Below are 26,311 nucleotides of genomic sequence, written 5' to 3'. Positions count from 1 at the left end.
CCCTTTAATTTCTTCTTACATGTGATACAGCCCTAAGTTCATTTCGTTAAAGGCATGCGCAATACGATCCACGTGGGTCCACGCCGCTATTCTAAATTCCGGTCGGCTTCCTTTGTTCCGGCTCCTTGCCTCCTTCTCATTTTCTCTTCAAATCGTTTGCACGACGCACTCATTTTTTTTCTGTGATTATATTAGATATCATGTTAATTAAAATTAATCTATGTTTGCCTAGAATTTTTCAAAATTTATAAATAAATATTCATTATTATTTATGTATTTTATTTTTACATAAAGTGTAAATTCGAAAAAGAAAAAAAAAATGTCGAAAAAGAATAAACTCAAACAATTTTGTAATTGTAGAATTTTACGTAACGGTCAGATTTTAATGGAGGATTTATGGGTTCGCGATGGAAAGATCATAGATCCAGAAAAAATATTTTACGACGAACAAATTATTCCTGATTATGTAATCGATTGTCAGGATGCTTTAATATCACCAGGATATATTGATCTTCAGGTCAATGGTACGTAATTTTTTTTTTTAAATTTTGAGATTTTCGATGCTTTTCAAATGTTTGAAAATTATTTTTAAAATAATTTTTTTTACTCAAATTTGTAAATTATTAATTTTTCTTATATTTTATTTTTCACTTTTTTGCATAAAAAAGTAAAAGTTTGATGTTTATATATATATTTAAAAAAATTTTGAATGATGAGCACATTTTCGCCACTCAATGGCCGAATGGCGTACGAAAAGGGCACGCCATTTTAAATCGTCGTTCAATTTGAGATCTTACAAATCCACTAATTGAAACCTTTATTAATCTTTATTATTTATTTTTCAATTTTATTTATTTATTTTCAATTTTATTTAAAAATTAATTTTTTTTAATTTTCTAAATATTCTTAAATTATGAATTTATTAATATTTTCAAATTTTTTTATTTAGGTTTTTATTTATTTAATATATTTTCATTATAAATAAAATTAGACAATTATTTCAAAGATTTTGAGATCAAATACTTAAATGTAGAATTAGAGCCATTTTTATTACTAAAAAGCTCTGAAAAATAATTATTGACGCTAAGCGTCGATGCCAACTTCGTGGATATTTCTGAATAATGTTTGTTACTTTATTTCTGTAAACGATAGTCATTTTAAAAATTAAATAAGTTTTGTTAATATTTCATTTTTGTAATTTTAAAAAAATAAAACGTTTGCTACTATTTTATAAAAAATTAACTTCTGAAATGGGCAACATTTTTAATATTTTTAGATTTATTTTAAAAACAATCTACAGAAACTGAATTGCTTAGAAGATTTAAAGAGGAATTTTCTCTCCTGAATATTCACTTTAAATGTTAAACGAAAAAAATTAGAAAAATTTCAAATCGTTGTTTTTTAACGAAAAGTGAAAAAAGTAATAGATAAAAAATGTTTTAAAATAACTTTTTCTTATTGATAAATATATATTTTTTAGTTCTTAATTTCTACTTTAAACAATTTAAATTTAATTATGAATAGACTTGATAAAACTATAAAAATAAAATAACAATAGATTTTCTCAGTAGAATTTAATGAATTAAAATTCTAAAACAATGTTTTAAGAGAGTTTATCATTTTTATTTGAAGAAAAACTTATGTTTGCTTTGAGGAATTTCCCCTTAATTCAGGGAGAAATCAACAATTTTTACGATCATGTTGAATCTCAAATTTGAAGTTAATGTTATTAATTCGATTAATTATGAATTAACTTCAAATTAATAATAGTCTAAGTTACTTTGTAAATAAAAATTTTTTTAATATCAATTTTTACTATTTTTGGACAAAATTTTACCAACTTCAAAGTAAATTGTACTAATTATTACTCGAACTTTATTTTTGATTTACTAAAATTCAATTTAATTCAAAATTTAAAAAAATTGCGGACTATGAAAAGAATTTAAAAAATATCAATAATTAACAGAAAAAATTAAAGAAAATTATTGTTATAGTGACAAAGATATTTGAAGATTTTATAAATATTTATTAATGCATGATTCATTGAAAAAAAATTAAATTTTTTGTTTAAAGTCCATTTTCTGTAACATAAAACTAGGTATTATTGAAAATTTATATTTTGTACCAATAATGATCCTAAATAAGAATTACATATTTTTCTTATTCAATTCTCTCTAAATTTGAATTAGTAAAAATGTTTACTAATTTGAATAATTGACTGACTTTTTGCTTTTGAATTAGTAAACTTTACTAATAAATTAGTAGAAATTACTATTTATTAGTAAAATTTACTAATTCAAAAGCAAAAAGTCAGTCACTAATTTAAATTAGTAAACATTTTTATTAATTCAAATTTAGAGAGTTCACTGTTCAATTTATTTAGAAACTGATTTTTCAGTGGCATATTTAGGTTCATTAATTCCTGCTTGTACTTCATTATCTGCTTGTCATATATTTTTTGACAAGTTTATTAATTGTTCAGCAGTAAATTTGATCAGATTTATAGTTATGAACGTCAAAAATTTTTGTCTCATTCCTTCAAATCTAACAAGATGGTCATTATAATAAAAGTCACCTTTAATAGGAAATCCAGTCTCAATATCATAATTAAGAACATAATCTTGAATTTGTAAAAACCACCAGTGATTGTACGCAAAAAGACTTATAATCTACGCTACTTATGAATCCTTTTTTTAAGATTTTGTAACTATGAGATATTCAAATCTATTATTCCATTTACTTAAAGCTAGATTAAGAATTTCCATAATAGTTACTTGCCTTATTGCTCCAGCACACATTCTTTTTAGTTGATTCAATTCTCCTTAAGTCATCGTTTGTACTTTGCAATATTTTAGAATACTGTCAGCTTCATTGTATTCTATTGAGATTTGAGATAATCTCTGTGCATAGGTGTGTTTGCAAAAACTTATTCCTTTTATTTTCAATTCTCTTTCTTTTCTTCATACATCGAATTGTTGGCCTGCACACTTTTCTTCTAACTCTTTAACATATTGGCAGTTCCATATATAATTTATAGTGATTTAAGATGTCTTTTTAACTCCTCATCTGACTTCTCCATTATTTTATTAAAATTTGCTCCTCGCATGCAGAAAGTTGCACACATGAATATCATGTCCTTGGCAAGAGATGCATTCAGTGGGTAATGCACATGTAGCGTTTTTGAAATCATGTTTTAGTAATTGAAGTCAAATTGCTGTCCTGCACATTTCTCTTCTAACTCTTTGGCATGATAGGTTTGAATGCATCTTCTTAAATGAAAATTTAAGAAGAACTTCATCCCTTTTCGACTTGTAGTCTTCAGCAGTATTACTGGGAAGCATGCTGCAATTCTGGCTATGGTGATTGTTCTATTGAAGAACAGTTCTAACTCTTAACTTAGATGTATTTGTAGTATACCTACTTGTAGGTATGCTAAATATTTGACATCATATTTTAGCTTTTCAAAATCAAATTGTTGCCCTGCACATTCGTCTTCTAACTATCAAGTTTCGCATGCTTGCGTTATCATTACTAGATATTGCTCGTGCTGCAGCAGTGAATAACGGGAAGTTCGAACTGTAAAAAGGCTTCGTTTCCTTATTCCTTAGGAGTAATTTAAACAGTTCCAGCCGTTCACTCAAATGTATTCGTAGTATACCTACTTGCAGGTATGCTCAGTACATAAAAGACTTTATTTTTATTTTATTAATGTTTTCGTTAAGGTCAGCAATATGGACGACGGCACTAATTTTTGTGATGTTGCTTCGAAGTCCTTTGCTGTGTAATTTCAAGATTATGTTGGGAAAGCAAGCTGCAATTCTTGCCATGGTGACTGTTTTATTTATAAACAGTTCTAACTTTTAACTAAGATGTATTTGTAGTATACCTACTTGTAGGTATGCTAAATGCTTGACAGATATTATCTTTATTTATTTTTTTAACCAAATTCCCTCTCTGCCATCACTTCTGGCACTTTCAAAAATTACATATTGACGTGAAGGAAAATGTAAGGATAACATGTTATTACCGTATGCAACACCACCACCACCTCGATATGAGATGTACGAATATTACGCCAAATGATGACCAGATACACTTCCATTATATGTCACAGTTTTCCAAAATGATCGTCGTGAAACATTGTTTTCTCCAGTGATCCAATCATTAATCCACGCGCTACTCAAAATCTGAGAAACATATAGTTAAACATCACCCGTAACATATTAAGACCGTAAACCGTCTAATCTATTCAACTGATAGTATAAATTACTATTTCGCGCTTATTTATTTCTTTCTATCGTATAATTCGTTACAAATCATCTTCTGTTTCTTGATTCTTTAATTTAGTAGTTTTCAATAATCGAGCTAACCACTTAGTTAATCCATTCAATGTTTTATTCTCTTCACTACCCTCATGTAATAAGAAAATAGACTTCGATAAATCAACATTCTTGAACACTGAAATAAATTTTAAAGACAACGTTTCTTTCTCCCATACCAATTTAAAAACCCTTCTTTCATACAACTCATTCAAATAATCGTAAATCGTTAACGTTTGATGCAAATCGACATTTTCAAAGCTGAAATTCAAGGGATATACCGCTTCAAGAGACATAACTGCGAATGACCCAAGCATGTACAATTTTTATTTTATTAATGTTAATAAAATGAAGATACAATCTGTCAGGCATATTCACTATCAAATTTAGTTATTATTAATAATAGTAACGATTTAGGAGATTAACACATTATTCACATTTTTAACTGAGTTTAATTTTAAAAAATGTATTCAATAATCATAAACGTTATTTCTTCTTAAATGAAAATTTAAGAAGAACTTCATCCCTTTTCGACTTGTAGTCTCCAGCAGTATCATAGGGAAGCACGCAGCAATTCTGGCTATGGTGATTGTTCTATTCAAGAACAGTTCTGACTTTTAACTTAGATGTATTTGTAGTAAACCTACTTGTAGGTATGCTAAATATTTGATAGATTTTTTCTTCTTTTTATTAATGTTAATAAAATGAAGAAAATATCTGTCAGGTATATTTACGACTGAAATTCAGAAATTATTAAAAAGTGTAACGATTTAGGAGATTAAATAAATTGTTTGCCTAATTTATTCTGCATCGATAATACAATATAATTTAGTTACCTAACAAGTTAACAAGTATGAAATGCCAAAATATTTTTTATCATATTGTACGATGATTCTCACTCTCACTCCTTACATTAAATAAGGTTATATATAATAATATGGTTGTCAAGTCGAACAAGTATCACTTATTTTAAAAATTTTTTTAGTTTAAAGTTATTTTCAAGCTAGTCATTATTTTAATAAAGTAACAAGTATGAAATGCCAAAAACAATCATTTACCTTAATCAAGCAAAGTCAATCTATTCTTCTTAAATGCATATTTAAGAAGAGCTTTATTTATAAACTAGAAAAACTATAAAATGAAAGACGAAGTTTAACTGACAGAGCGTCAACATTGGAATGCATGGTGCAATTCTTCCTATGGTGATTATGTTCTATTAAAAAACAGTTCCAGCTATTCACATAGAGGTATTGGTAGTGGACTGAAAAAATATTTTTGTTTTAAGAGAAAAAAACTTCTTGGAAAAATTCTCTTGAATCAAGAATATTACTCTTAATCGAAGAGTTATATCCTGTTATTTTAAGAGAAATATTCTTGATTGGAGAATAATCCTCTGAAAACAAGAGAATTATTTTTTCAATTAATTTATACATATTAATTCCGGAATAATTCAACAAGCTATGAGTAGATTTTGCTTCTGCATACTCAATCAGCACATAAGCTTGCCACAAACTTGCATTAAACTTGCTGTGCAAGGTGTGCAAGCTTACAGAGCAAGCTCGTGACAAGTTTGTGGCAAGTAACAAAATGTCCTATTGCTGCAAGCTTGCACTGCAATCTTGCTACAACATTATGATATAAGCTTGGTGCAAGCTTGTGAAGCAAGTTTTCGACAAGCTTATTTGGCAAACTTTCTACAAGTTTGCAGTGTAAGTTTGCAGTGAGCTTATTGCAAGCTCGCTGCACAAGTATATACAATTTAATTTAATCAATCTTAATTTTATCTGGAGATTTTCTTATAAATTTCAAAATATACACTCAGAAACATATCCAGGTGACAAAGAAATTTACTGCGCAGCCGTAAATGCCATAGAATTCAACTGCGCGTCGTGTCAAGTTTTTTAATTTATCCGGCAGCTTGCAGCAACTTTGTAGCAAGTTTATCCGGCAAACTTGTAGCAAGTTTGCCAAAGAAGCAAACAAGCTTGCAGCAAGCTTATATCATAATCGCTTGTAGCAAGATTGCAGTGTAAGCTTGCAGCAATAGGACATTTTCTTACTTGACATAAACTTGTCACAAGCTTGCTCTGTAAGCTTGCACACCTTGCACAGCAAGCTTAATGCAAGTTTGTGGCAAGCTTATGTGCTGATTGGGTATAGAGAACATAATCTTGAATTTGTTACTCAAGCAGTAGTGAGTTTATCTTGTAATTTGTGTTTATGTTTTTCATAAAAATATTTGAAAGCACAATGGTCGAATTGAGTAAACCACATTCTGAAAAAGAAGGAGCTTAAGACATGGACGTGGATACCGCTATCGTCTGAGCCGAACATTTCTTAATCAACAAATAACTTTTCTCATGAGGAAAAACATTTGTTGATTAAGAAATGGACCGGCTGTTTACGAATAAATCCTTACACATATTCTAGAAATCAAATTGCTGACCAGCACATTTCTCTTCTACATCTATAGCATGCTTGAAAATGCATTATGATTAGGAGATTAACACATTAATCACATTTTTAACTGAGTTTAATTTAAAAAATGTATTCAATAATCATAAACGATAATTCTTCTTAAATAAAAATTAAGGAAGAACTTCATCTCTTATCGACTTGTAGTCTTCAGTAGTATTATTGGGAAGCATGCAGCAATTCTGGCTATGGTAATTGTTCTATTCAAGAACAGTTCAAACTCTTAACTTAGATGTATTTGTAGTATACCTACTTGTAGGTATGCTAAATACTTGACAGATTTTATCTTTATTTTATTAATGTTAATAAAATGTAGATAAAATCTGTCATGCATATTCACAACTAAATTTAGTTATTATTAAGAATAGTAACGAGTTAGGAGATTAACACATTATTTACATTTTTAACTGAGTTTGATTTTAAAAAATTTATTCAATGATCATAAACGTTAATTCTTCCTTAGTGCAAATTTAAGAAAAACTTCATCCCTTCTCGACTTGTAGTCTCCAGTAGCATCATTGGGAAAGCAAGCTGCAATTCTTACCATGGTGATTGTTCTATTTCAGAACAGTTCGAACTTTTAACTGAGATGTATTTGAAGTATACCTACTGTCATGCTAATTCACGACTAAATTTAGTTAATTTTAAGAATAGTAACGAGTTAGGAGATTAACACATTATTTACATTTTTAACTGAGTTTGATTTTAAAAAATTTATTCAATGATCATAAACGTTAATTCTTCCTTAATGCAAATTTAAGAAAAACTTCATCCCTTCTCGACTTGTAGTCTCTAGTAGCATCATTGGGAAACATGCTGCAATTCTGGCTATGGTAATTGTTCTATTCAAGAACAGTTCAAACTCTTAACTTAGATGTATTTGTAGTATACCTACTTGTAGGTATGCTAAATACTTGACAGATTTTATCTTCATTGTATTAATGTTAATAAAATGAAGATAAAATCTTGACATCATATTTTAGCTTTTCAAAATCAAATTGTTGCCCTGCAACATTCGTCTTCTAACTATCAAGTTTCGCATGCTTGCGTTATCATTACTAGATATTGCTCGTGCTGCAGCAGTGAATAACGGGAAGTTCGAACTGTAAAAAGGCTTCGTTTCCTTATTCCTTAGGAGTAATTTAAACAGTTCCAGCCGTTCACTCAAATGTATTCGTAGTATACCTACTTGCAGGTATGCTCAGTACATAAAAGACTTTATTTTTATTTTATTAATGTTTTCGTTGAGGTCAGCAATATGGACGACGGCACTAATTTTTGTGATGTTGCTTCGAAGTCCTTTGCTGTGTAATTTCAAGATTATGTTGGGAAAGCAAGCTGCAATTCTTGCCATGGTGACTGTTTTATTTATAAACAGTTCTAACTTTTAACTAAGATGTATTTGTAGTATACCTACTTGTAGGTATGCTAAATACTTGACAGATTTTATCTTTATTTTATTAATGTTAATAAAATGTAGATAAAATCTGTCATGCATATTCACAACTAAATTTAGTTATTATTAAGAATAGTAACGAGTTAGGAGATTAACACATTATTTACATTTTTAACTGAGTTTGATTTTAAAAAATTTATTCAATGATCATAAACGTTAATTCTTCCTTAATGCAAATTTAAGAAAAACTTCATCCCTTCTCGACTTGTAGTCTCCAGTAGCATCATTGGGAAACATGCTCCAATTCTGGCTATGGTAATTGTTCTATTCAAGAACAGTTCAAACTCTTAACTTAGATGTATTTGTAGTATACCTACTTGTAGGTATGCTAAATACTTGACAGATTTTATCTTCATTGTATTAATGTTAATAAAATGAAGATAAAATCTTGACATCATATTTTAGCTTTTCAAAATCAAATTGTTGCCCTGCACATTCGTCTTCTAACTATCAAGTTTCGCATGCTTGCGTTATCATTACTAGATATTGCTCGTGCTGCAGCAGTGAATAACGGGAAGTTCGAACTGTAAAAAGGCTTCGTTTCCTTATTCCTTAGGAGTAATTTAAACAGTTCCAGCCGTTCACTCAAATGTATTCGTAGTATACCTGCTTGCAGGTATGCTCAGTACATAAAAGACTTTATTTTTATTTTATTAATGTTTTCGTTGAGGTCAGCAATATGGACGACGGCACTAATTTTTGTGATGTTGCTTCGAAGTCCTTTGCTGTGTAATTTCAAGATTATGTTGGGAAAACAAGCTGCAATGCTTTCCATTGAGACTGTTCTATTTATAAACAGTTCTAACATTTAACTAAGATGTAATTGTAGGTATGCTAAATACATGCCAGATTTTATCTTTATTTTATGAATGTTAATAAAATAAAGATAAAATCTGTCAGGCATATTCACGACTAAATTTAGTTATTATTAAGAATAGTAACGAGTTAGGAGATTAACACATTATTCACATTTTTAATTGAGTTTAATTTTAAAAAATATATATTCAATAATCAAAAACGTTAATTCTTCTTAAATGCAAATTTAAGAAGAACTACATCCCTTCTCGACTTGTAGTCTCCAGTAAGATCATTGGGAAACATGCTGCAATTCTGGCTATGGTGACTGTTCTATTCAAGAACAGTTCTAACTTTAACTTAGATGTATTAGGTATTATACCTATTCCTAGGTATGCTAATACTTTTATTAATGTTTTCGTTGAGGTCTACAATATTCACGACTGAAATTTGAAAATTAGGAAGAGTATCGAGTTAGGAGATTAACACATTATTCACATTTTTAACTGAGTTTAATTTTAAAAAATATATTCAATAATCATAAAAGTTAATTCTTCTGAAATGCAAATTTAAGAAGAACTACATCCCTTCTCGACTTGTAGTCTCTAGTAAGATCATTGGGAAAGCAAGCTGCAATTCTTACCATGGTGATTGTTCTATTTCAGAACAGTTCGAACTTTTAACTGAGATGTATTTGAAGTATACCTACTGTCAGGCTAATTCACGACTAAATTTAGTTAATTTTAAGAATAGTATCGAGTTAGGAGATTAACACATTATTCACATTTTTAACTGAGTTTAATTTTAAAAAATATATATTCAATAATCCAAAACGTTAATTCTTCTTAAATGCAAATTTAAGAAGAACTACATCCCTTCTCGACTTGTAGTCTCCAGTAAGATCATTGGGAAACATGCTGCAATTCTGGCTATGGTGACTGTTCTATTCAAGAACAGTTCTAACTTTAACTTAGATGTATTAGGTATTATACCTATTCCTAGGTATGCTAATACTTTTATTAATGTTTTCGTTGAGGTCTACAATATTCACGACTGAAATTTGAAAATTAGGAAGAGTATCGAGTTAGGAGATTAACACATTATTCACATTTTTAACTGAGTTTAATTTTAAAAAATATATTCAATAATCATAAACGTTAATTCTTCTGAAATGCAAATTTAAGAAGAACTACATCCCTTCTCGACTTGTAGTCTCTAGTAAGATCATTGGGAAAGCAAGCTGCAATTCTTACCATGGTGATTGTTCTATTTCAGAACAGTTCGAACTTTTAACTGAGATGTATTTGAAGTATACCTACTGTCAGGCTAATTCACGACTAAATTTAGTTAATTTTAAGAATAGTAACGACTTAGGAGATTAACACATTATTCACATTTTTAATTGAGTTTAATTTTAAAAAATATATATTCAATAATCAAAAACGTTAATTCTTCTTAAATGCAAATTTAAGAAGAACTACATCCCTTCTCGACTTGTAGTCTCCAGTAAGATCATTGGGAAAGCAAGCTGCAATTCTTACCATGGTGATTGTTCTATTTCAGAACAGTTCGAACTTTTAACTGAGATGTATTTGAAGTATACCTACTGTCAGGCTAATTCACGACTAAATTTAGTTAATTTTAAGAATAGTAACGACTTAGGAGATTAACACATTATTCACATTTTTAATTGAGTTTAATTTTAAAAAATATATATTCAATAATCAAAAACGTTAATTCTTCTTAAATGCAAATTTAAGAAGAACTACATCCCTTCTCGACTTGTAGTCTCCAGTAAGATCATTGGGAAACATGCTGCAATTCTGGCTATGGTGACTGTTCTATTCAAGAACAGTTCTAACTTTAACTTAGATGTATTAGGTATTATACCTATTCCTAGGTATGCTAATACTTTTATTAATGTTTTCGTTGAGGTCTACAATATTCACGACTGAAATTTGAAAATTAGGAAGAGTATCGAGTTAGGAGATTAACACATTATTCACATTTTTAACTGAGTTTAATTTTAAAAAATATATTCAATAATCATAAAAGTTAATTCTTCTGAAATGCAAATTTAAGAAGAACTACATCCCTTCTCGACTTGTAGTCTCTAGTAAGATCATTGGGAAAGCAAGCTGCAATTCTTACCATGGTGATTGTTCTATTTCAGAACAGTTCGAACTTTTAACTGAGATGTATTTGAAGTATACCTACTGTCAGGCTAATTCACGACTAAATTTAGTTAATTTTAAGAATAGTATCGAGTTAGGAGATTAACACATTATTCACATTTTTAACTGAGTTTAATTTTAAAAAATATATATTCAATAATCAAAAACGTTAATTCTTCTTAAATGCAAATTTAAGAAGAACTACATCCCTTCTCGACTTGTAGTCTCCAGTAAGATCATTGGGAAACATGCTGCAATTCTGGCTATGGTGACTGTTCTATTCAAGAACAGTTCTAACTTTAACTTAGATGTATTAGGTATTATACCTATTCCTAGGTATGCTAATACTTTTATTAATGTTTTCGTTGAGGTCTACAATATTCACGACTGAAATTTGAAAATTAGGAAGAGTATCGAGTTAGGAGATTAACACATTATTCACATTTTTAACTGAGTTTAATTTTAAAAAATATATTCAATAATCATAAACGTTAATTCTTCTGAAATGCAAATTTAAGAAGAACTACATCCCTTCTCGACTTGTAGTCTCTAGTAAGATCATTGGGAAAGCAAGCTGCAATTCTTACCATGGTGATTGTTCTATTTCAGAACAGTTCGAACTTTTAACTGAGATGTATTTGAAGTATACCTACTGTCAGGCTAATTCACGACTAAATTTAGTTAATTTTAAGAATAGTAACGACTTAGGAGATTAACACATTATTCACATTTTTAATTGAGTTTAATTTTAAAAAATATATATTCAATAATCAAAAACGTTAATTCTTCTTAAATGCAAATTTAAGAAGAACTACATCCCTTCTCGACTTGTAGTCTCCAGTAAGATCATTGGGAAACATGCTGCAATTCTGGCTATGGTGACTGTTCTATTCAAGAACAGTTCTAACTTTAACTTAGATGTATTAGGTATTATACCTATTCCTAGGTATGCTAATACTTTTATTAATGTTTTCGTTGAGGTCTACAATATTCACGACTGAAATTTGAAAATTAGGAAGAGTATCGAGTTAGGAGATTAACACATTATTCACATTTTTAACTGAGTTTAATTTTAAAAAATATATTCAATAATCATAAACGTTAATTCTTCTGAAATGCAAATTTAAGAAGAACTACATCCCTTCTCGACTTGTAGTCTCTAGTAAGATCATTGGGAAAGCAAGCTGCAATTCTTACCATGGTGATTGTTCTATTTCAGAACAGTTCGAACTTTTAACTGAGATGTATTTGAAGTATACCTACTGTCAGGCTAATTCACGACTAAATTTAGTTAATTTTAAGAATAGTAACGACTTAGGAGATTAACACATTATTCACATTTTTAACTGAGTTTAATTTTAAAAAATATATATTCAATAATCAAAAACGTTAATTCTTCTTAAATGCAAATTTAAGAAGAACTACATCCCTTCTCGACTTGTAGTCTCCAGTAAGATCATTGGGAAACATGCTGCAATTCTGGCTATGGTGACTGTTCTATTCAAGAACAGTTCTAACTTTAACTTAGATGTATTAGGTATTATACCTATTCCTAGGTATGCTAATACTTTTATTAATGTTTTCGTTGAGGTCTACAATATTCACGACTGAAATTTGAAAATTAGGAAGAGTATCGAGTTAGGAGATTAACACATTATTCACATTTTTAACTGAGTTTAATTTTAAAAAATGTATTCAATAATCATAAACGTTATTTCTTCTTAAATAAAAATTAAGGAAGAACTTCATCTCTTATCGACTTGTAGTCTTCAGTAGTATTATTGGGAAGCATGCAGCAATTCTGGCTATGGTAATTGTTCTATTCAAGAACAGTTCAAACTCTTAACTTAGATGTATTTGTAGTATACCTACTTGTAGGTATGCTAAATACTTGACAGATTTTATCTTCATTGTATTAATGTTAATAAAATGAAGATAAAATCTTAACATCATATTTTAGCTTTTCAAAATCAAATTGTTGCCCTGCACATTTGTCTTCTAACTATCAAGTTTCGCATGCTTGCGTTATCATTACTAGATATTGCTCGTGCTGCAGCCGTGAATTATGGGAAGTTTGCGCTGTAAAAATGCTTCGTTTTCTTATTCCTTAGGAGTAATTTAAACAGTTCCAGCTGTTTCCTCTATGTATTCGTAGTATATCTACTTGTAGGTATGCTCAGTACATGAAAGACTTTCTTTATTAATTAATTCTTTATTTTATTAATGTAAATAAAATGAAAATAAAATCTGCCAGGCATATTGATGACTAAATTCACTTATTATTAAGAATAGTAACGAGTTAGGAGATTAACACATTATTTACATTTTTAACTGAGTTTAATTTTAAAAAATTTATTCAATAATCATAAACGTTAATTCTTCTTAAATGAAAATTTAAGAAGAACTACATCCCTTCTCGACTTGTAGTCTCTAGTAAGATCATTGGGAAAGCAAGCTGCAATTCTTACCATGGTGATTGTTCTATTTCAGAACAGTTCGAACTTTTAACTTAGATGTATTTGTAGTATACCTACTTGTAGGTATGTTAAGTACATGGAAGACTTTATCTTTATTTTATTAATGTATTCGTTGAGGTCAGCAATATTGACGACGCTACTCATCTTTGTAATGTTTTATACGATTACCTACCTAATTTAAAAATTATTAGGAAGAGTAACGAGTTAGGAGATAACACATTATTCACATTTTTAGTGAGTTCAATTTTAAAAAATTTAATTGATAATTATAAACATTAATTGCAATTTACCTTATCAATTGTAAGATTCGGTTGTTGGTCGAATTTTATAATTCAATTCCGCATAAGCATGCAGTGACAAAGATTAACTTATTGAATAAGAGTTTTATAATAATAGATTTTGCCTTGCTAGAGAAAAAATGACAATCTTAAATTATTCTGATGCACTTTCATTGTTACAGTGTTTAAAGCTTCAAAAAAGTTTGTAAAAATTGCTGTACATATGTTTTATAGCCTGTCATTTATTTTTAAACATTAAAAGAATAAAGTTTTAAAGAAACTGTTGTAAAGAAACGTAACATTTCTTAAATTGTTTGTTTGGCCTTTATGAAAATAAATCCTTTTTAGAAACGTAACATGTTTTTTTAATGTGCTTGCTTTGATCGAGGAAATGTTACGTTTCTGTTTCATAAAAGTAAATATTTTCTCATCGAGTAGGTTGTATTGTATCATCTTCCGAAAATGTATTGTCTTCAAAAAAAATTGTTCTCTACTTTTACGTCTTAATACCACGTTTGTTTTCTCTTCTTTCCTTGATTTCATTTAATTAAATTGATAAATTATCTTGAGACGAGATTGGTGAATAATACAAGATCAGCTTTATTATAAATTTTTTAAATTCAAAAATTATAAAACAAATATTTTTGTTTGTGTAAATATAGGAACATTAGATTTTTTAATTTTAAAGAAAACATGACTCCAAATTTTAAATTTTTTCTGTATCCATGTATTTTAATTACATAATTGATTATAAATTAATATTGCGTATTATTGTAAAAATAACTCAAGATGGAGTGACACTATGTATATTTTAGTCTCTGTAAAAATAACTTTTTGCTATAAATTAAAAATCAATCGAAATTTGTAAAAATCACCAATGATTGAACAGCGTGACAATAATGAAATATGAGTATTTTACACTTTCTTCACTTGTTTGTGACACAAGAATTGTATAATTTCTAATGTCTCCAATTTTCTTCAAGTTGATCAATTTGTAAAAATTATTCGCAAACTACACATCAACATTTAGAGGAATTTTCTGATTTAAATTTTGTACTGAAAGGTACATAAATATTGTGCGGGATCAATTTTTCCATCATTCAGAAAGGAATATGATCCTCATGGATTATAAAACCAATGAATAGTCATCTTTTAATTCATTGGGAGAGAATATTATTAATACATCGATTTTGATGAAAGATGTTCATCTTTAAATAAATTCAGACATCTTTTCTGATAAAACAAACATCTCTATAATATAGACAAAGGTAAGAATTTTTATTTCATCTTCAGTATTATTATTTTGCATGAATTTGTAAGTGTGAAACAGAACATTTTGTTTCCTATGATCGCATTCGAATATTTTGTTGACACTAAGTTGTTAGATGTTCAATATATTGAATATATTTTGATTTCCAGTTTATGAATTCTGAATATCTGAAATTTTGAATAATCTAATTTATACAAAAAAAATGATAGGGTATTTTGAATTAGGTGCCTATTCAATGATCAATGATGTATTTATTAAATGTTCTCGTTTATAATTCCAATAATTGATTTTTGTTGCTCCTCATGAAATCGTATTAATTGTAAATCTTCCACTAATTTGAAATGATCAATCAGAAATCTTGAATTCAGAATGAAATCACAAATGGAGTCTTTTTGGATCATGCCGTTGTAGAATCTATATTTTTAATTTGCAATCCTTCGATATTTAGTTAAACAATAATTTTACAAACTATACAACTTACAAGAAAAGAAAAGATGCTTATTGCCCTTTAAACTTGTTGCTATAATTCACAGGAAACAAAATGGCGGACACAATATGGCGGTAAAATTTGAGAAAATTAGAATTTAATCAAATTTGCTTGAAAATTGTTACTCTGAAGTGTCTGAGATGGCTGATTTCGAAACCAATATCAGTTTTTCAAAATTTAAAATGGCGAATCCAATATGGCGGACTAAATTTTAAAATTCAATCAAATTTGCTCAAAAATTGTTAATCGGGGGTTTTAGGGGTCGCTGATTACGAATCCGATGTCAGTTTTTCAAAATTCAAAATGGAGTAAATTATGAAATTTAATCAATCAATTTTTAAGCTTGATTAAATTTTAATTTTTTCAATTTTCCGACATTTTGCTACCTGTGAATTATGGCAACTAGTTTAAATAGCAATAAGCTTCTTTTATGATGACTTTTAAATATGCCAAGTTTCAGACATTTTTTTCCAAAATAGAAATTGATTTGAAAAAACGAATTTGAATAACAGCAAGAAAATTTTTGAATTTTAAATATTAACTGCATTTGAACAATAATTTAATATTCGATCGGATTTAAAGTAAATCCAACCATGATTTTTTAATTTTTGAATAAAATTTACGATTTTAATTTTTTTTTATGAAGGAAGAAAAATATTAAAATTTTAAGATTAAAAATTAATCTTCAAATTTTAAGCAAATGTTGCATTTTAATAATAAATTAAAATTTTTTAAATATGAAACTGTAACATAATTAAAGTAAATTATCACAAACATAACCTCAAAATGATTTGCTTCTTAGATACTTTTCTTCGAAGCGTGCAACAAGATTAAAGTTGAACTAATATTTGTTTTGCTTGTCTAGATTCTATACCTTAAATTCTAAGCTAGAATTTCCAATTTAAAAAAAAAAAAAAATTTTTCGTAATAAATTAAAATAATTGATTTAAAAATTGTTTGAAATAAAATGTTCTGTTTTATTAAGTGAAAAGAAACAAATTTTCCAAAGTAAAATTGGAAAATGAAGAGTAAAATTTTTTATTTAAATAATATTCTTAAAATTTATGCAAAATAGAAAAATAAGTAGAAAATGATTGCTTAAGAGATATTTTTTCCCGTATATTATTTATTTATCAGTATTTTTTCGATATTTTTTCAGGCGGCTTTGGTGTTGATTTTTCCCACAATATCGACAATGTTGAAGTGGGTATTAATAAAGTGGCGAAAAATTTATTAGAACACGGAGTGACTGCCTTTTGTCCAACAATTGTGACATCATCCAAAGAAACATATCGAAAGGTACTTCCAAAAATTACAAGAACAAATGGCGGAATATCGGGCGCTGCAATTTTGGGTGTTCATGTCGAAGGTCCATTTATAAGTCCTCGTAAAAAGGGAGCGCACGAGGAAATTTTGATTCGACAATTTGATCAGGTTCGTAAAACTGATATGTTAAATATCAATTTTCTATTTTAGAAAAAAATTATTTCAATTTTATATTTTTATTTATATTTTATAAGATAATAAGAAAAAAATATTTTTTATAAGATAACAAGAAAACAATATTTAAAAATAAAACAAAATTTTTTAAGTTAAGAAGAAAAAAATATTTTAAAATTAACCAAAATTTTATAAGATAACAAGAAAAAAATATTTTAAAATAAAGTAAAATTTTATAATATAACAAGAAAAAAATAGACTTTTATTTTTGTTGCAGGACTTTCAGAGTGTTCTTGATATCTATGGCGATTTAAATAACGTATGTTGCGTTACGTTGGCACCGGAAATTCCTAATGCCTTATCAGTGATAAAGGAATTACAACGAAGGAATATCATGATATCTGTTGGTAAGAAAAATTTTATATTTCTAATTTTCATTTATTTCATTTTTTTTTCTTCAAATATTTTTTGTCTTACATTGAAATTATAAAAATTTTAATTACTGGGGAAAAATAAAATAAAGAACAAGTTTTTAAATGTTTGTTTAACAAAAATTATTGAAGTCTTGAATAATTTAATTTAGGAAAATTCTAAAAAAAGGAATTTTTAAAAAAATTATAATTAAATTTATTAAATTTATGTATTGAATTCCCGAAATTTTTATTGTTTCTTGATTTAATTTTAATTTTACATTTGTTCAGGACACTCAATTGCAAATTTAAAAGAGGGCGAGGAAGCTGTTAAACATGGAGCTTCATTTATCACACATCTTTTTAACGCTATGCTTCCGGTGAGTAAATTAATTTTAAATAATAACATTTTTTATCCTTTCTCTGCAACTTTAAATTCATTTTCTCTTAAGTTCGTTTCAAAATTTTTTTATTTGCTGCATAAAAATAAGAAAAAAGTATTTTTCTTCTTCTTTTTAAAAAAACTATATAATAAAGAAGACAATCTTTTTTTTAGTTTCATCACAGAGATCCCGGATTAGTTGGTCTTCTAACGTCAGATCAAATACCATCGGGAAAAATTATTTACTATGGAATAATTGCCGACGGTGTGCACACACATCCGGCTGCTTTGAGAATTGCCCATCGCACGCATCCTCAAGGTAATTAATATTATTTTCAGAATTATTTATTTAAAAAAAAAAATTTTACTCTACTTTTATATTTAAATAATTGAATTATTGTAGTTGAATTCTGATAAGAATTGATTTGAAGAAGAATTTTAGTTAAAACTTTAGAAAATAATTAGAAGTGTTATAAAGTAGAATTCTTTAGAAGTAATTAAATTTTAAAAAGCTTTTAAATTGAAAACTTTGAGATTCTAATTGCTGTAAAAGTATAATAATATTTAAAATTTAAATATAAAAAATTATTAATTTATAGCTGCCTTCAAAATTAAAAGTTTTGAATAATATTCAAAAATTCTAAAAAATGATTGAATTTTGGGACTTGCAGTTCAAATTTTCATAAACAATTTTTCGAATGGTTTTAAATTGAAAGTATTTCGAAATTTTAAGGAAAGAAAGAAAAATAAGTATTCAAATATTTGTTTTACAAAAATGATTGAAATTTGAAAAATTTAATTTGGAAATTCTGAAAAAATTAGGTTCTTTAATAGTAATTAAAATATTTTTGAAGATATATACTTGAATTCCCGAAAATAATTTTAATAAAATTGAAACAAATGGAAATTTTGTAAAATTTTATTAAATTAAATTCTATATTTTAAAGAATTTTATTTTTTCATCTTTAGAAAATTATTTATTTAAATATAATTGTATTTATAAAAATACATTATTTTTGGTGAATTTACAAAAATTATTCTATTTAAATAATTCGATTCTCGTATAGTTGAATTCTGATAGGAATTGATTTAAAAAATATTTCAATTAAAATTTTTAAAAATAATTAAATATTTAACGTGTGTTATAACAGGAATTTTAGGAATGAATTAAATTTTAAAAGATTTTTAAATTAAATTCTTTGAAAATTTAAGGGAAATAAAAGCTTAAAAATATTAAAATTTTTATTTTAAGGAGGTTCTCTCTCTACGTGGTTAGTCAAAGCAATGTCCATTTAAATTTTCATTTGAATCACGTAGTACAAGCGCAACGCTTGACAACGTTGGATTTATGCTTCCTCTTTTCCGTTTCGTGTCGTCTGCAATTGTTTGTTTTGTAAATACATACGGTAATGTGATATCATGTCGGAAAATTTAGAAAATAGTGCTGAAAAAAGTGTAAAAAATTATTATTGGAAGGGTAAAAAAGTTACCAAAAAAGTGTACGAAAATCGTTGTCGAATGCAAAATGTGGGTAAAAATCTTCGGAGTGTTTATGGCATTAAAAATGTTGAACCTAACCTCAAAAATGATTCAAACTGTGAATTTGTAAAGTGCGAGTCTGCTGAAGGCAGACGAATCGTGCATTTAAAAACGTTGGCAGAACAACTTAATTGTAAAAATTGTAAATCTGTTTTATCATTAACAGACATTGTAAATGAAAAAAGATTTGGTTTGGCATCTGTTTTCAATGTTAAATGTAACACGTGCTTACTTTCCACACAAGTTTCAACGGACAAACAGCACATTGTATCCGGTCCAAATATGCATAAACATTTTGATGTAAACACAAAAGTTGTTGTTGGTGAGTATAAACAATTATAATATCATTTTTTGTAACAAAATGAATGAAGTAAAATATAAGCATCTATTTCTAGGTACACTGAATGGAGGAATGGGTAATACTCACTTAAATAAAATTCTGTCGTCTTTAAACATTCCAGAATTCAGGTGGAATAATTTTAAAGTACACGAAAAAGAAGTAGGTATCGAGGCTGAAAAAATGGCACATGCTAGTTGTTTGAAAGCAGCTAAGGAAGAAAGAAAGCTTACTATAGAAAAGTATGAAGAAGTGAAACGATTGTTGTAAGTGTTTTTTTACATTGTTCGATACGTGCATTTTGCGATCATATATTGTTTATTATTGCATTTCATATAATTATAATTTTAATTGAACACTTTTTGATTAAGAATATCTTTTCCATTTATTTTTAAAATATTATATGAGATCTTTTTCAATTGCTTATTTTTTATAATGATTTACAAATTTTTATTTTACAACGATACAATTTATTTTTTAATCAATTTATTGAATCATAATATATAAAATCAATTTAAAAATCTATTAACAAAGTTTTTACACATAAATTATTTTTCATGTTGTGGAAAAAATAATTTTTTTTACATTTTATGCATATATATATTAAAGGATATTGATATGTACAGTGTTTATAATTCTGTTATATCTATTTTAATTGACTTTGAATAAGATTTTTCTTTCATTATCTTATAAAGCTTATTTATTCTCTTATTAATTTATGAAATCAATTATAAACTATCCAAATGCTTTATTGAGCACATGAAATTTGTAATGTAAAGAGATCTTGAATCTTTTCCAATAAATTGATAAAATATGTATATTAATTGTAAAAAATAGAAGAATAAACAATTGTTTTTTACTAAACAAAGAGATTGAAACCTATTTATTACGAGTCCTTAATTAGATATTTTATTTTATTTCAGGCCTTCAAATTTAAACGTCGAGTTTATGTTTCCGGACATTCCGAATATTCCGAATTTAATAGTAGAGAATTTTAAAATTTCGGCAGAAAATAAAGTACGCATTGCTGCATCTTTTGATATGGGTTGGTTTACTAGGGGAACAGGTAGAACGTACGACAGCATTTCGGGCACTGGGTCACTTATAGGGTTTTTTTCTAAAAAAGTTCTTTCTTACGCAACATTCAATCGAAAATGTAGGATGTGTGAAAATGGACATGCGAAAGACGATCATGATTGTCGATTGAATTTTGAGGGAAGCGCGAAGGCAATGGAACCTCAGGCAGCTGTAGAGATTATTGCAAATAATTCAATTTTAAAAGAATGCAATTTAGAGGTGGGAGTAATGATTGGCGACAATGATAGCAGTGCAATCTGTGCAGCACGAAACGCAAGTGCTCATGATATTGTAAAGCAAAGTGACATAAATCATACCAGTAAAGGTTTGACTAATGAACTTTTTAAAATTCAAAGTCGACATAAAGAGCTAAATGCAACAAGTATAAAATATTTACAAAAGTGTTTTAATTACAGCATTGCTCAGAATAAAGGAAACTGTGACAAATTGTCACAAGCTATTCAGAACATACCATATCATTGTTTCAATATTCATGATAATTGTGGAACGTGGTGCACATTCTCAGAAAATCCTGAAACTTATAAGCACGCAAATATTGATGACGGTTTCCAAGATGAAAAACTTTTTGAGGATTTAAAGTGCCTTTTTAATATTATGGCCAAAAATGCTAATCGATTTGCTGCCGGGGTTTCAAGTAATCCTAATGAAAGCTTAAATGCCACGATTGTTAGTAAAGCACCGAAAAGTCGGGTTTATGGAATGTCAACATCAAGCGATGTTAGAGTTGCTTGTTCAATTAATAAAAAAAACGAGGGTGAGAAATATGTTCCTGATTTATTAAATAAATTAAATGTATCTCCCGGACAGCACACTAAGAAATATACCGACAACGTAGATGAAAAAAATAAAAAGAGATATTTAAAATCTCAAACTCGTCCGTTTAAAAAACGAAGGTTATTTCTAAAAAAACAAAAAACTGAATTAAGAAATAAAAAAGAACTTTCCGAAGGAACAAATTATTCACCCAACATTGGACTTCTTACCGCTTTAGACGAAACAATTCCTCTTTTCAATGGCAAAAACAATTTTAAACCTATTGTAATATTTTTTGACCTGGAAACAGGAAGTCTGAAAAAAGATACTGACATTTTGCAAATCGCTGCAAAATATAAAGACTATCAATTTTCAGTATATATTAGTCCAAGTCAAAAGATTTCGGAAGAAGCAAGTCTTGTTAATGGGTTGCGATACATTAACGGTCAATTGCTTCTCCACGGAAAACCAGTGGAATCGGTTTCATTAATGGAAGCAATACTTGCATTTTACGAGTTTCTCTACTTTTTTGGAAAAAAATGCATACTTGCAGCTCACAATTGCAAATTTGACTACCCGCGTTTAATGTTGGCGATTGCGAAGGTTTTTATGTCAAAACATTTTGGATCAATAGTTGCAGGATTTTCTGATTCATTGCCCTTAATCGCGAGGTCTACGGGTAAAAAGGGGAAAGGGCAAAATAAATTGGAGAATCTCGCAAAAGATTTTGACATAAATACAGACGAGGCTCATAATGCAATATGTGATGTCCAAATGCTAGAACAAGTTTTAATAAAATTAAAAATTTCTGACAAACAGATCGTCGAAGCCAGTGTAACTTGGGATGCAATTGAAAAAAAAACAACAACTGGAAAGAAATCAGTAATTGGAAACAGAGCAGCAATTAGAAAAAAAGCAAAAGTGTCAAAAGGTTCAACGTTTCTAAACCAGCTAGATCTCTTGAATGAATGTACTACATATGCTACGAGGAAGAAGATAGCAGCTGCAAATATCACGTACGAAAATATTGTTGATGCTTATAAAGAAAATAAATTTATGGGTCTGCTAGACATTTTAGGCGTCGATGAAAATGGAAACGTGAAAGTCACCAAACAGCGAAGAGTGATCAATAAAATTGTTGAGTTTTTAGAAAAAAACTCCAAATAATCATGCCAAATTATGTAACTTAATCAAAGCGAAATATTTAAGTGCATATTATTTTTACTATTTATTATTTTTATTATTTATACTGTCAAAGAATAGATAATGTATTATATTTATTTATTATTTACAATGTGTTGCTAAGAAAAACAAAAAAATACCTACATATTGTATTTAATTGTTAAAGCATAAGAAAACAACGAATTTCGAGTTCTTCTTAACATGTTATAAGTCTGTTGTTAAAGTTACCAGCAGCAAAAAATTACTCACTACGAATTGTTGACTTCGTAAAAAAATTTCTTACCAAATTTTAGTTGTAAATTATCTAATACAAAATATTGAAATTTATTTCATTATATGGTTTATTGTATGTATTATTTAGAAAAAAATATTTATTGCGTTTTTATAAAATAGTAAAATGTGATACTACAAATAAATAATAACTATATGATTTCAACAAAAATATTTCACGTTTTGTTCACCCAACCAAAATTTATATATTATTTATTTATTAAATTTAAAAAAATTTAATTTAACTTTCAATTTTAATTAATTGAAATTATTAATTATTCTTTTCATTTTACAAAAATTTCAATGTTTTATAAATTTTTTGAAAAGTGTATGAAAATTAAAAATAATTAAATTAATTTTATGCATATTATTTTTCAAAATTTTTAATAAAGAATTTATTATTAAATAAATATTTATTAATTATTATTCATTATTACGAATTAATATTAAAATTAACTATATTACTTTCAAATTTCGCGCTTTTTCTGTACCTAACCTACAAGATGCACCGTTGCCAAGCGTTGTACTGAGTAAGTTCTGATTGTCAAAATATGGTGTTTTTTTAAACAAAATAATTAATTTTGAGTGTTCTAGGTAAGGTCTGATCAATTTTATTTTAATTAATTATATATTAGTTATTTAACTATAGGTATAAAAAGTTTGACTAATATCTGTTTGTCAGGTTTATCATAATTTGAGATTGAAAACCAAGAAAATTCAATTCCCCATAAGACTCAGTGTTAAATGTAAAGAAAGAAAATTATTTATATCTTTTGTCACAATCAACCTAGACCTGTAAAAATTTAACTACATCTTCCTTAAACCATTATCTATTAGTATATCAAATTTCATAAAAAACTGTTTGTTATTTCTGTTTGCGAGAGAACCTCCTTAAAAAATTATTAGTTACATTATTTCCCTTTAAAAATTTTTAAAGTTTTGAATAATTTTATTCTAGACTTCTAAAACAAAAAATTGTTGAATTTTGGAAGAATTACAGTTACAATTTTTAGAAATAATTAAATTTTAAAAGATTTTTCATTGAAATTGTTTGAAATTTTAACTTTTGTGAAAAGGTAAACAAGAAAAAGTTTTTAAATTTTTGTTTAACAAAAAGTATTGAAGTTTTGAATAATTTAATTTAGAAATTCCGAAAAAATTTGTTTCTTGAAAAAATGTAATTAAAATTTTTTAAAAATAATTCTATTTCTGAAACTAATTTTAAAAAATTGAAACAATTGAAAATATTGTCATATTTTATTCAAATAAATTTTATATTTTAAATGAATTTTATTTGTTTACTTGTTTTAAATCTTATTTTGAAATATAATCGTATTTTTTTAAGAATTTTAATTAAAAAATTGGAGAACAATTGAATTTTAAAAAAATTAGAATTTTCACGACTTTCACAGATAATAAAATTTTTCATATGAATTTAATTATTTTTAAAAATTTTAATAACATTCTTCGCAAGAATTGAATTACTTTCATAAATTGTAAAATATTCATAGCAATTTAATTATTTAAAATACAATATTCATAAAAATTTTTTTATTTGAAAAAATTAAAAAAAATATTCTTGTCAAGAATTCAATTATTTTAATAATAATAAAACTCATTGTAGGGTTTCAATTATTTTAAATACAATTTGTAATGAATTTTATGAAATAATTTATTTTTTTCCAAAATATTAATAAAATTCTATATGAGATTCAATTACTTACAATTTTTTTTTTTTATAAAATTTCTTCTTAAAAAATCAATTATTTATTTGATTCCGCCATTTTGAATTTTTGGAAAATATTAATAAAATTCTATGCGAGAGTTCAATTACTTGCAATTTTTTTTTATAAAATTCTTCTTGAAAATTCAATTATTTATTTATTTCCGCCATTTTGAATTTTGGAAAACCGAATTTTTTCGTTACGATAAAAAATTTTGTGCTTCTGAGGGTTAATAGAAATTTTTATTTTTATTTTTCAGGATTGGTGCTAGTTACTGATGCGATTTCAGCTTTGGGCTTGAAAGATGGAATCCATAAATTGGGCCAATTGGAAATTGAAGTCAGACATAGTAGAGCATATATCGCAGGGACCGATACTCTTTGCGGTAGCATTGCCAACATGTCAGAATGTGTTCAATTTTTCAAAGAAGCCTCAGGTAACTTTATTTTTTATTTCTATTGTTCATAATATTTTATACTTTATATTTATTTTTCGTTATTTTATTTTTATCTATTAAATTACATTTTAACGTTTATTAATTATACTACAATATTTCAATAAATTTCTTTATTTTATTTTATCGTCAAGTGCTAAAAAAAATTAAGTCCAACTAATTTTTACTTCTACTTCAAAAATTTTATTAGCGTTTCTTTTATTACAGGATGTACAATTATGGAGGCTTTACAGGCAGCAACTCTACATCCTGCGAGATCTTTGAAAATTGATTCACAAAAGGGAGTTCTTAATTTTGGTGCCGACGCCGATCTTATAATGCTCAATGATAAATTGGAAGTTCTCTCAACGTGGATCGCTGGTGAATGCGTTTTTGAACGTAAATCCCAAAATACTCACACAATGATGAAAAACTGAAAATTCCATTTATAAAAAAAGTAATTTTGTCACAAATACTAAACAAATTGGATATTTCGAAAAAAATATTTTTTTAGAAAAACTACTTTGTATTTTAAAAGTATATTTTTAATGTATCAACTTTTATAAGCATTCCAGACTGATAACATACTTTGATGTACTTGTATATTATCTATAAAAAATGTTTTGTAAAATTTTTGTAAATCAAAATTTCATTATTTTTTTAAAAATGTTTTGTTTACTTCGAAAAGCAAAAGAATTTTTAATTAATGTTTATAAATATTTCCTAAAAATTCTTTTCTATTGACTGAAATTAAATTAAATGCGAAATTAAATAAAAATTGTAAATTCGTTTGCGTAAAATGTATCACTAAATTTAAGGTTTAGTTTTATTTACTAACAATAAGTGTTGTGTTGAAGAATAATCGAAAGCAATATTTTACCTTATTTAAATAATTTTTGTACTATTATTGTTATTATTAAACCATACCGGTTGAACTATTTTCACGAAGGTAAAATATTGTTTTGCTTTAGTTTTGAAAGTAAAAATAAGAACAAAATTCAAAAAAACAAAA

At 27.1% G+C, this 26,311-nt stretch overlaps 2 protein-coding genes across 2 annotated transcripts; both read left to right on the top strand.

The window, feature by feature from the left end:
- Positions 1 to 300: 300 nt before the first annotated feature.
- On the top strand, positions 301 to 25,984 carry LOC122502709 (N-acetylglucosamine-6-phosphate deacetylase). The gene is made up of 7 exons (XM_043612877.1): positions 301 to 524; positions 16,891 to 17,165; positions 17,449 to 17,578; positions 17,873 to 17,961; positions 18,138 to 18,282; positions 25,126 to 25,302; positions 25,528 to 25,984. The coding sequence occupies exons 1-7, from the start codon at positions 320 to 322 to the stop codon at positions 25,734 to 25,736; spliced, it is 1,230 nt and encodes a 409-aa protein (XP_043468812.1). The 5' UTR covers positions 301 to 319; the 3' UTR covers positions 25,737 to 25,984.
- LOC122502708 lies at positions 19,127 to 23,193 on the top strand. Its single transcript, XM_043612876.1, has 3 exons — positions 19,127 to 19,824; positions 19,898 to 20,105; positions 20,763 to 23,193. Exons 1-3 carry the CDS (start codon positions 19,383 to 19,385, stop codon positions 22,855 to 22,857), a joined length of 2,745 nt encoding a protein of 914 aa, XP_043468811.1. The 5' UTR covers positions 19,127 to 19,382; the 3' UTR covers positions 22,858 to 23,193.
- Positions 25,985 to 26,311: the final 327 nt, after the last annotated feature.

Source organism: Leptopilina heterotoma, unplaced genomic scaffold (assembly GCF_015476425.1).
Source record: "Leptopilina heterotoma isolate Lh14 unplaced genomic scaffold, ASM1547642v1 Lhet_235, whole genome shotgun sequence".
Classification (NCBI taxonomy): domain Eukaryota; kingdom Metazoa; phylum Arthropoda; class Insecta; order Hymenoptera; family Figitidae; genus Leptopilina; species Leptopilina heterotoma.
Note: the sequence above shows the minus strand (reverse complement) of the source record. Positions and strands in the feature narration are given on the sequence as shown.